General features: G+C 44.2%; 1 protein-coding gene across 1 annotated transcript; it reads left to right on the top strand.

The window, feature by feature from the left end:
• Positions 1 to 7,783: 7,783 nt before the first annotated feature.
• On the top strand, positions 7,784 to 11,231 carry LOC104448785 (alcohol acyltransferase 9). The gene is given in 4 exon segments (XM_010062680.3): positions 7,784 to 8,329; positions 10,072 to 10,182; positions 10,185 to 10,239; positions 10,242 to 11,231. Coding segments are annotated over 4 exon segments (1,449 nt in total). The 5' UTR covers positions 7,784 to 7,873; the 3' UTR covers positions 11,069 to 11,231.
• Positions 11,232 to 12,162: the final 931 nt, after the last annotated feature.

Here is a 12,162-nt window from a genome sequence, read left to right as displayed (position 1 = left end):
GGTTGAACGCGTATATATTATTATGTACCCAATAAATTTTTTTCCAAATAAAAGATAAGTCCGAACGGGGTAATGATTGAATTAGTCCCACGAACTTCGAGCTCGATTGCATTTTTCTTTAAAACGTGCTTTGCTTTTTAGAGAAATGAAATAAGTGAGTTCCATCTGTGTCCAACTTCCAAGAGGTCAAATCTAATGAATGAACATCAGGCATGGGATATGATTTTTTACTTTGGAGTCGGCTTGACTCCAGTTCTAACGCATTGAAAAGTCACGTTTAGTGCGGTCAAACTTATGACCTCTCTGTATAGCTTCTGGAACCAACTTATGATTTCAGGTCGATCCAAATTTTATCCAAAACTCAGAACTTATCCTCAGTCGGAATCGATTTTAGAAACTTAAACCTATTTTACATATTTCAGAACTTATTGTGCATGCTCTGAAACTTATTTTATCAATTGGGTTTAGGGTTACTCACGAACCAACTAATTTCTTTTTCTCTTTTGTTTCATTCTTTCTCTTTTTTTTGTTTTGTTTCATTTTTAGTTAAGCAAAATAAACAACAACAAAGTAACAATTCATCGGAGATGAACACATAAAATAAACTATATAATAAAAAATTCATAACACGTAACCACAGTTCATTGGTTCCTAGTTTCCGATTTGGTTCTTACCTAGGAACTAGGAATTAAATCACAAAGTACCAATTCCACTTTTTTTAGAACCAAGAACTAAATTGGTAACCGCGAAAATCTGGAACTAGATCAATTCCTTTAGCTAGTTCGGTCCGATTTCCGGTTCTACTCTAAACTTATACTCATCCCTATCTGTAGCCCAAATAAAAGGACCTTTAAATCATACAAACTAATTCTCAAATCAATTTTTTTTTAGAGTGAAAGATACTAAGTCTGGTATAATGATCATTTTCTAAAATTAACGGTTGTAACTTTTCTTGGAGTATCAAAAACAATTATGACAAGGTAATCTTTTCTGTTTCCATTTCATCGTGATTGCCCAATTTTGTCATTTTTTCCTTTAGGTTGTGATTGTGAACGTCGAGCAATTTTCATTGTAAACGTTCCAACATGAAACTACCATTTTGCTAGTAGAATGTAGCGCCTTGTTCTTGTGAGTTCTAGCATCTGCAGTTTATTTTTATTTTAAAGTTGACATCTAGAATAATTTACTATTTACAAAAGAATAATTACTCTCTCTTGTTCTTCAAAGAAATAACTGGTGTTGAGGCTCGCGCAGGTGTGATCATGAATGATTGTCATGAAACTCGCTGAAATCGGCGTTGGAGACGCTAATGGACTTTGCACAGCTCTAATGGCTTGTGCCGAGGCTGCGGCAATGGTGGCCTTTGTTGATGATGTAATTAGCCGTCACAAATGCATCCACCCAAAATCTCAGTGGAACTTTTGAGTGATAGAGCATAGCTAATCCAAGTTCAACGATGTGTCGATGCTTTCTTTCAGAGACTCCATTCTGTTCTGGAGTGTGAGGACATGATATGAACTGTCTTATTCCATGATGACTCAGAAATTTTTGAAATCTAAAGCTTACGAACTCTCCACCTCCATCACTCTGGAAGATTTTAATCTGATGATTATACTGTCGTTCAACTAGCTTCTGAAATTGAACAAATATATCATAAAACTCAGATTTCAACTTCATGGGATATAGCCAGCAGTATCGAGAAAAATTGTCAACAAAAATCACATAATATCTAAACTTTTGAAAGGAACAGACTGGTGATGGTCCCCATATGTCACAATGAATTCTTTCTAATGGGGAACTTGATACAGAATCCGAAAAAGGAAATGATAGAGCTGAACTTTTGGCTATTTGACAGCTGCTGCAAACAACTTGAGATGAAGAAGCAAATTGTATAAGCTTCTGTTTTTGTAGATGCTTAACTACTTGAGCATTTGTATGAGCCAAACGCGATGCCATATGTCTTCACCGACTGTCTTTTGTCGCCGAGTAAAGAAGGCTTCGTGGTTTGTGGATTAGCTTGATAAAGACCCCTAATTTTCCTTCCGAGCTTCACAGTTGTGTTGGTATTGTTGTCCTTTACATAAACACCCGTTTGTCAAAAATAAAAGAACAAGGGAAGTCATCTCGTGAGTTTAGATACTGAAAGGAGGTTCTTCTTTATCTCTGGGACAATTAGAACATCGTTAAGAGGTAATGTATTGTTCTTTGTTTTGAGCCAGGTGTTGCCAATGTGAGTTACAGGTAAACATGATCCATTGCCTATCATAACAGTATCATGTCCTTGATATTTAGAAAAAGTATGGAGCATACCAGGATCAGCACTAATGTGAGCTGTAGCTCCAGAGTCAGGATACCACTCACTGCCTGTTGAGTCTTCAATATGCATTGCTGTCAAGGCTGCTGGAATATCTTCCGTTTGATAAGAATTGTCAAACCGATACCAAGAGCGAAGAGCATCATGTCCGAGACTTTTACATATTTGACACTCTAGTCGAATGCTACTTGTTTCTTTTCATTCTGCAAATTTTTACTTGAGTTTGCGAAGGATAAGTCTTGACATTTTGGTACCTCTGTGAGTAAGTAGTATAGGGCCTAAACCCTTGGTTTGTTGTAGGGATAACATTTCTCTTTGTCTAGGGTGTTGATTTCCTTGCCTGGACTGAAGATATCCGTTCTGTAATTCGATATCTCTCAAAACCACGACCCCTATTGTTACCGGTTCGCCACGACCATAGCTTCGACCACCTCTCGTATCCTCCTCTTTCGATATATAAATCCAGAAGCTTGAGAAAAGTAGTTTTCATTTGTGGCATCTTTAGACTGAACCTGAAACTGTCTTTGTCCAAAATACGCCAAATTCGGATTGAACTGACTCCTAGAAAAGTTTTTGAGTCTCAATTCAAACCTTTCTAATTGAGCAATAACCTCATCATACTCTGGCTGAGGCTTTAAACAATATATGGTTGTCCGAAAGTTCTCATACTCTGGACCTAAACCTTCCAATACACCAAACATCTTGGTTATATCATCCACAGGTTTGCCTATTGCATTCAACTGATCACATATGGATTTATATTCCCTGAGATAATCAGCAAGGGTTTGTTCATGCTTATGACATGTTTGCAGTTTCCCCCTTAATTCAAACTCTCTAGCAATTGATTTCTGTGTAAACCTTTTCGAAGAGTTTGCCATACTTCAGCTGATGTTTCTAATCCAATGATTAGGCTCAAAATATTTTCGCAACAGCTCCAGAGATCCATGATGAAATCAACTGATCTGCTCTAATCCAAATCGATACTCGGGGATTAATAAGATCGGTTTCACAACCTTCATCCTCTGTTTGCGCATTCGAGAGGGTGAAGGAATATCTCCATTAACAAAACCAAATAAATCTTGGCTTTTCAAAAACCTTTGGATCCGAGCTTGCCACAATAAGAAGTTGTCCTCGGCAAAGTTTGATTGTGACGAAGTTTGTGATATTCACATGTATCGGAAAAGGATATTTTGGAGTTCTAATCGCCATTAATATGATTCTTTGAAGAAGATGATAACAGTAGTGCTTATGAGCTCTAAACCTGTATGTGTTTACCTTGAACCCCGTAGGGCTTCGGTGTTCGTCTACTTCTTCGGCTTGATTCACGATCCGGTTACTTGATAGATTCTATTCGACGCAGTTGATCTTCCCCGCTTCCGATACCATGAGAACTTATAGAATCAAGAATACGAAGATGAAGATGAAGAATGACAAGATGATCCGTGAAGAAGTTTTCGATTCTCGTATTTCCATTCAATTGAACAAAAGAAGATGTTCTCCATAATCATCAACCGATTACAATACCTCTCTGTATATATGCGGAAAACAGAGGACTAACAACTAGAAAAACAAACTAACTAACTTTCGCTAACAAACTTTACAGCTAAGCAAAACAGAACAGCAATCTTGAGACTTTGGTAATCCGCAGCAATCTTGAGACTCAAGCAATCTTGAGACTTTGGTAATCCGTGTCTTTGACATCTGTATGATCTCCACCGTTGATGAAACTCATTATCCATGAGTTATCAATTTCTTCAACTCTTTTTGCTTCTTGACTGCCTTCGGTGATCCACATCTATAATTGTCGAGGACTTCACCTCCCGTGATTGACTTCTCAATATTGCAGACTTGGCTTCTGATCTTGATTCTCTAACAGCCTTCGCGGTTGTAAGCATCTCTGCAGCCGAACTTCCCGAATGTGGAAATGCAGATTAGTCTTTTGCTGAATGCTGATGATTCTTTCTTGTCAAACAGTTCGTATCCCGGTCTTCAGCTCAAGCAGTCGCCGATCAAGATGCCAGGTCCTGAACGTTGGTAAAACTCCGAGCCTGATGAGCTACGTCGATTCTTGCAACATTTCTGTCCGCTGGCGAGGTAGATACTAGTTAGATGGACAGTGGAGGTATTTAAGCAAACAACCCGGATTCATTCTACTTGTTCTCTACCTCTCTTACCTTGGCATTCTTATAATATATTGCAAGCTGCTTGACACAGTGCATGTTTCTCGTACTAGTCTCGACAGCAGGCAACTTCGTGTGTGTATTGAAAAATGCTCTAGTGTTCATTCTGTGGGCAAGATTTTAAGTTTGCTGTGTCGCTTTTTCTAGTGAGTGATCACTGACTCTTTCTGGCTTTGTTAAACAGTTTTGCTATCTGTTAAAACTTGAAATGTTAAACAGGAATCCATCTGCCAAGCTATGCTTTTTCACAGCGAGCATAAATTCGCATGAAACTTCAAATAGGTTTGTCCATCGGAGGCTAGTGTCACAGGTGGCTATTTCAATCAGAGATCAGACGAATGCTTGAGATATTGTTCTACAGACCAGCGATCCTCTCCTAACTCATGAATTTGAAGGCTTAATTGCAACAGACCATTCATTCGGGAAAACATAAAGATGACCCGTAATTCGGCAGTCACATGTCCTACTAGGAAAATGGTGTTGTCACTTTGTTGAATTTCGCAAGCATAAAAGAAGGAAGATTCAGCTTCAGGATGTAGTGAACGGAACTTAGGTTAAGCGACTTATGTCCAATCTGTTAAAAAAAAGTGGGTTGTCCAATTCAATTGAATCATATCAGTTAGCTAAGGTCTCACATTTTATCCCAAACTCGAGAGATAGATAACTGTCTCTATGTATGAGGAATTAGGACTGTAAAGCAGTCACGAGAAAACTTCCTCATTGGCGTCTGTATGTTGATGATAATGAACATCGGTAGCCTGAAGCAAGATTTGGAAGCCTCGTGAACAATTGTAAAAGGAATGAGAGTACAACAAGATGTTCCAGCGTTCAATGCTGTCGTTGCTCTGCATCAAATCTAAATGCCTGAAAAATTGCCTTATGCATTGTCACTTGCTGCCTTGGATAGGAGGAACGATCTAGAGGAAACAGCACCTCTTGATCTGAATCTTATGAACTTTTACAAGTAGTTTTCACCTTAAGTGGATGCGTCGAAGCAGGCCCAGACCAGGCAGAATTTGATAGGCAATACCAACCTATAACACCATGGTAGGGGAGATATGTCACATGTATGAACCCTGCATACGAGATTTCGGTTGATCCAATTGATGTCGTACAGGAATGAATTCTTCAACTGCTCTTGCACTTGAATTTTGGGAGATCACTGCTTCAAGTTATTGCAGACGTGGGACTAGAAAGAACATGACATCAAAATATCGGGTTGCATCTTCGGGTGAGACGTTTCTTGTTCTAGTTAGAAAATATATGCCTTGGAGCTAGGATGGTTACTGGGAGGCAGAATTTGATAGGCACTACCAACCTATAACACCATAATAGGTGTGTTACATTACATATATGAACCCTGCATACGAGCTCTCTATTCTATGTTACTTTTCGGCTGCTGGCACTCGAGTTTCGGGAGCTCTATCGCTGCTTCGAGTTATTGTGGATGTGGGACTAGAAAGAACGTGACATCGAAATATCGGGTTGCATTTTCGGTTTAGATGTTTCTTATTCTAGTTAGGGAATATATGCCTTGGAGCTGAGATGGTTACTAGCCAGAATCCGATCCCGCCTTATTTTCCCTTCAGCCCTTGAAATGAAAGAGAACAAAGAGCGGAATTAATCTAATTCCTGCTTCCGATAAATATATATGGCTGGTGCTACTATTATATGCTTAGCCAATACAGTGCAGGAGTGGGATGAGTGCGAATTTGATATCAAAATGTCGATTCCATTGTCAACTCCCACTTTCCTTTACGGTGTTCAACTAAGATGTGGTTAAGTGGGAATCGGATCCCACTCATCTCCTGTTCGGCCGTGAGAACTGAATTAATCTGACCACTGTTTTGGCATAACTGCAAAAAAGAAGAAGGAAAACATGAAGAAGCAGATGTACCTGTTGATTCCGAAAGGCTGACCGAATAGAACCGAAAGCATGGCGATATGTATATTCAGCCGACACGCTTTATAATAACCCAGAAAAAGTTTGGTGTAGCTTGACGTGCTCTGCTCTCTAAACAAGCCAACTTCACCACTAATCTGCATTAAGAATTGGATGCTGATTCAGTGCCTTCCATTTGGAATATAGTTTCGCTTGGTCATTTCTTCGACGAGTTTTCAGTGTTGTTGGAGTCGCTTTACTTTGACAATTGATGCCTTTCCAATCATCCAAATCTTTGAGCTCGTGGACTAACTTGGATGTAGATGTTGCATGAAAGCGTTAGATACTTCCCATTCATGCGAGCATGGATTGGTCGGTACGGATTTCGGTCCAGATGAGGAGGAAATGTCATGAACGTGACTCAATTTTTCGAAGCATCTGAGGGTCGATGACTTCATGCAATCATGCGTTGCTCATCGGTGAGCACGGTTGTGAAATGAAAGCAACCTGACAGTGAATAGGAAGATACCCTTTCCAGGATTCGATTCGAATAGACTCTGCTTGCGCTAGAGGGGAGGAGGGAATAGTCCGAGAGCTCGCTCCTTTAAAGTGCATCTTTTATGCATCTGATGTTGAGTTCGTTTGATGACATCGCGATCGAATATGACAGCGAGAAATCACGAACCTTAGCCACCATATCACAGGCGAGTAATGGACGGTAGGACCAACCGAAACACCGTAAATTTGGACTAATGATGGATAGTATTCGGTTGAGGGGAGGAGGGAATGGTCCCAGTAAGGTGCATCTTTTATGTATCTGATGTTAAGTTCATTTGATGACATCGCAACCGAATATGACAGCAAGAAATCACGAACATTAGCTGCCATATCACAGATGAGTAATGGACAGTAGCACCTATCAAAACGCGGTAAATTTGGACTCGTGATGGTGCTCGGTCGGGGGTTATACGCTGATGATGCATTCTTCTCTCGGTCGCTGTGATCGCCGTGTGAGAGAGCTATAGTCACGGGATGCGCCATGACTTCTGGAGACCGCATGCTGCTCTTTACAAAAAGGTGTTTTGGCATGTGCAGCTCCAATCTCCTTTTCGACGAGCATCTCCTTTTGTACAAGCACGCTCGTTGTGAACATGGGTATATTTAGATTGGTTCGATAAATTTGTGCAATAAATGTAACCGCCGCGACCGGTGTTAAAATATCGACGGCGACCCACTTGTGTAGAAGCCTGTTCACAGCCAACCATATCGCTTGTATCGTATCGATTTTAGTAGACCGGCTTAGGTACGCGTGTTGAAATCAAGAATTCGGTATGTACCGTCCGGTTATACGAACCGTGGATCTTAACTACGACGGGGTCCAGACAAGAATTTCTCCCTCTACAAAAGCCCCCCACCACCCTCCATTTTCTTCCCTTGCCTTACCATCTCTCTCTCTCTCTCTCTCTCTCTCTCTGTGAAGAACAAGGCAGTCTCACCATGCCAACAACCCAAGAGCTTCCAGATTGCCACCTCCTGAAACCGCCCATACTGATCACCCCGAGCGGCCCAACACCCCACCACGCGCTCTCCCTGTCCAACCTCGATGACCAGAAGTTCCTCAGATTCTCCATCAAGTACCTCTACCTCTTCAGGAAATCCGTGCCCCCCGAATCCCTGAAAGCTTCCCTTGCCAAAGCACTGGTGGATTACTATCCGCTGGCCGGGAGGTTGAGGAGCGCCGGAAATACGGACGGCGGCGGCGGCGGCGGCGATGTTGATCAGAGGCTGGAGGTGGATTGCAACGGAGAAGGTGCTGTGTTCGCCGAGGCCTCCATGGACATCACCGGGGAGGAGTTCCTGGAGCTCTCGTGGTGGCCCAACAGGTCCTGGAGGAAGCTGCTGTACAAGGTGGAGGCTCACAGCTTCCTCGGCGTCCCTCCCCTCATAGTTCAGGTGAGGCTATTCAGGATCCTGTCTCCCTGTCTCTCCTTCTCATGAAAGTCCGCGTGTCTTGTCACTTTAAGTCTGCGTTTCCTGCGGTTTGCACGTGCTCTCCCGGCACACTAAGAGCAGGCAAGATTCTCGAGCAACGCCGATTTACAGAACCGTTGCAGGAAACGATGTTGCAGATATTTAGAGATCTGCAAACGAGTAAAGATCATATTCCACGCTCAATCAAAGCCCATCACATTACTTACTATACACAGCATCATTCACCAATTTTTTTTATGATATGCTATCCAACCCACTACACAGGGAAACCAAAGTTACCATTCTTATCCTCATCATCTGTCAAACTCTAGTGTTTTCAAGAAAACGAACTCTACCTGGAAGTACTGCTACATCTTCTTTAGGGCTAAGAGGTTATCTTCAGCTCTCCTTTTCCTCCTTCACTCGCATGCGAACCACCATCTTTCGGGGCTCAAACAAAACCATCAGAATCAGAATCCAAGGGGTGGGGGGGAATATATCCATACTCCTAAAAGAACCGCGAAGATCTAAACAGAGCAAAAAAGGAATGATGGAGGGGTGGCATGATCTGGCGCACACCCCGGCAGCCTAACCAAAAAGCAAACGTGGGTTCATTAATTTGACGGGAAATGCTGCAGCTGCAGCAGCAGCAGCAGCGGAGCAGGGCGATCGTGTCCAGTCCAGTCCGGTCCGTTCTCTCCCCCTTCTCTCCCCCTCTCACCCGCTCCCCCATGATTCCCCCCTTTGCGCGCTCTGTTCTGATCGTCGTCATGATGCGAGGTGGACCAAGAAAAGGAGGACAAAAAGGCTACAGTGGCCTGGAGTTGGTTCAGTGGCGTCCTGTGCGCGACTGCTATATTCCCTCCTCCCCCTAATCTCTCTCACTCCCTTTCGAGACAGCGACCCTCCCAAGCCATGCGTCCCCACCTCTCCTCTCTCCACTCAGTGGCTTTGCTTTTGAGGTTGGTGGCGTATGGTGGTGCCCCCAACTTCTCCTCGTTTCCCGCTGGACTATCCCTTTGTCGATGGATGGATGGATATTTTTCTTTTCACTAGTTTAGACCCCTAGTGCAAAGCCCACCTAGCATTTTTCCAATCGCATTGGGTACTTAAATCTTTTCGATAGGACTTAGCCCTCATGGGTTGTACACCGACCGCCCCCGTGTCCACGTCTACCGAGTACCGCATTCGATCAAAAAGGCGCAAAAGCTTCGGGATTAATCCAGGAGGACTGTTAGAAATGATACCGGAAGCGTACCAAATCGAAGTGAAGGAGGTACGGAGGAATCGAATTTGAGGGTGGAGCGAGAGGTGCCCCGTCCTTTAGGATTCCGCACAAAACCTTTCTCCATATGTGGGGTTTCATTGTTTCAGTGATCTTTTGACAACGTGGTGATTGTTTAGACTTTTTTTATCGATTCATCTCCACCAATGCACGGAAATTCTTATGCCCTCTACTGACATGTGGTTGTTATAAATAGAGTTTTACTAACATAATAGCCACATCTTATTCTTGAAGAAGTAAATTTCGTCTAAGATAAATTATATTTTTACGGTAGATTAAAATCATCGTTCAATCATTTCTCTTATAACTATTGTTGCTGCGTAAATTAACTAAATGCAAATATGAAGTACTGATTTATGGATGAAGTAGATATATGTGTGTGTAATTTGAGGATGTTGTCTCTATTGAAATTTCTTTGGATTCTTCTTTCTTTCTTCAGGTCACCAATCTCCGCTGCGGAGGCATGATCCTGTGCACCGCCATCAGCCACTGCCTCTGCGACGGCATCGGCACGTCCCAGTTCCTCCACGCGTGGGCCCACCTCACCACGAAGCCTGGGGCCCCCTCCCCGTCCTCCCCTTCCACGGCCGCCACGTGTTGAGGCCTCGCCCCCGCCCCACGCGAGCTCCCCGCACCCGGCCTACACCCGATCCCTCCCCTCCCGAAACGACAAGGCCGCCCCCCCAGCCGACGTACACCGCTACCTCCAATCCCAGCCGCTGGTCCCCGTCAGCGTCACCTTCTCCCCGTCCCTCATCCTCCGCCTCAAGCGGCGGTGCGTGCCGTCGCTCAAGTGCACCTCCTTCGAGGCCCTCGCCGCCCACACGTGGCGGTCCTGGGCCCGGTCCCTCGCCGACCCCCCCGCCTCCGCCGCCTCCTCCCTGACGCCTCTCCACGCCGTCAAGCTCCTGTTCTCCGTCAACGTCCGGGACAGGGTCGACCCGAAGCTGCCGCACGGCTACTACGGGAACGGGTTCGTGCTCGGGTGCGCGCCGGCCGCCGTGAGGGACCTCGTCGGGAGCAACCTGGCCAGCGCGGTGAAGCTCGTGCAGGCGGCGAAGTCGCGCGTCGACGGGGCTTACGTGAGGACGACGCTGGAGGTGCTGGAGGACAAGGCGGCGAAGACGGACCTGGCCGCCAGCCTGGTGATATCGCAGTGGGCGAACCTGGGGCTCGAGGGAATCGACTTCGGGGAGGGCAGGGCGGCGTTCATGGGGCCGCTGACCAGCGACGTGTACTGCCTCTTCCTGCCGGTCGCCGAGGAGCCTCACGCGGTGCGGGTGCTGGTGTCGATGCCGGAGTGCGTGGCGGAGAAGTTCGAGTTCTACATGAAGGGCTTTGCGGAGAGGGAGGAGGAGAATGGGAATGGGAATGGGAATGGGAATGGGAATGGGTGTGGCGGGGAAGGAGACGGATTGTGTTGCGAGGACGTGTGAACATGTTCATGCATGCCGTTCTCTCGTGTACGTACGATGTCGATCGATCGATCGAGTTTTGTAATGAAAGCGCACAGCAGATCGACACAGATGTTTCCAATAGAATGAAAATGGCTATAAACCCGACCAGATATTGAATCATGCACCTATAGATTCGAGATTATGGATTATGAATTTACGATTATATACGGGCGATCGATTTACATTAAGTGGACGACAAAAAGATATACACGATTTGAACCACTTGAGAAATTTCGACTCTTACGTGATATTATGTAAACTGTAGTATAAATTTACTATAAATTAACTTTCAAAAGGTCAAATGATTGGTTCAAAGATCATAAATTCATGTCCAATTCACTTATTTTGCTCATGGTAGCATTGGGAGTCACATTCGTTGTCTTATTACTGATATCATCTTCTAGTTCTTTTTTTTTTCAAATAAAATACAAAGGCTAGAATTTTCTGCTTCTTTGAGACGAGCAAAGTGGCAAAAGAGATCATCAGCTGCGAGCTGACTCTGAATACAAATTTCGACGACTGATCCAGGATTTGAAAAAAAAATACTCAGAAAAGGGGGAACTCTGCACGTACGTGAGTGCGGATTGCACGCGCAGCATCATGCGCCATCGAGACCTTATCGAGCTCAACCAGGCGTACCTCTTTTAATCAGTGCTTTCGATATTATATCGGAGCAACCAACCACGACCAACCCCCCCTCCAGTATCAGCCAGAAAACATTAAACAAAGCTGTAAAAAAAGGAAAGAAAAATGAATATCGGCCCGGACCCAACCGAGGGAGAACTTCATTAAATTACTAAGTTTGGAGAAAAAGGCTGCATTTATCTTGTCCCGATTAGCGACACGATGAGTGATATAGAAACCCAGGTGCTCATGTCGTGCAAAGCGCCATTGACCCGTGCAATATGTTCATAAAATACGCAAGTATACGATCGTGGTGCCATCATGAGCATTCTTGTTTTTCACCATGCCTCATCCCCCGTCCCTCTGCCGTGCTCTTAATCGGATGGGAAAGCGAATTCAGTGCTGGAGATGTTGCTTGGTTGAACCAGGACGAACCAACTGAAACCGGC

The sequence above is a fragment of the Eucalyptus grandis genome, chromosome 6 (genome assembly GCF_016545825.1).
Source record: "Eucalyptus grandis isolate ANBG69807.140 chromosome 6, ASM1654582v1, whole genome shotgun sequence".
Taxonomy (NCBI): Eukaryota; Viridiplantae; Streptophyta; class Magnoliopsida; order Myrtales; family Myrtaceae; genus Eucalyptus; species Eucalyptus grandis.
Note: the sequence above shows the minus strand (reverse complement) of the source record. Positions and strands in the feature narration are given on the sequence as shown.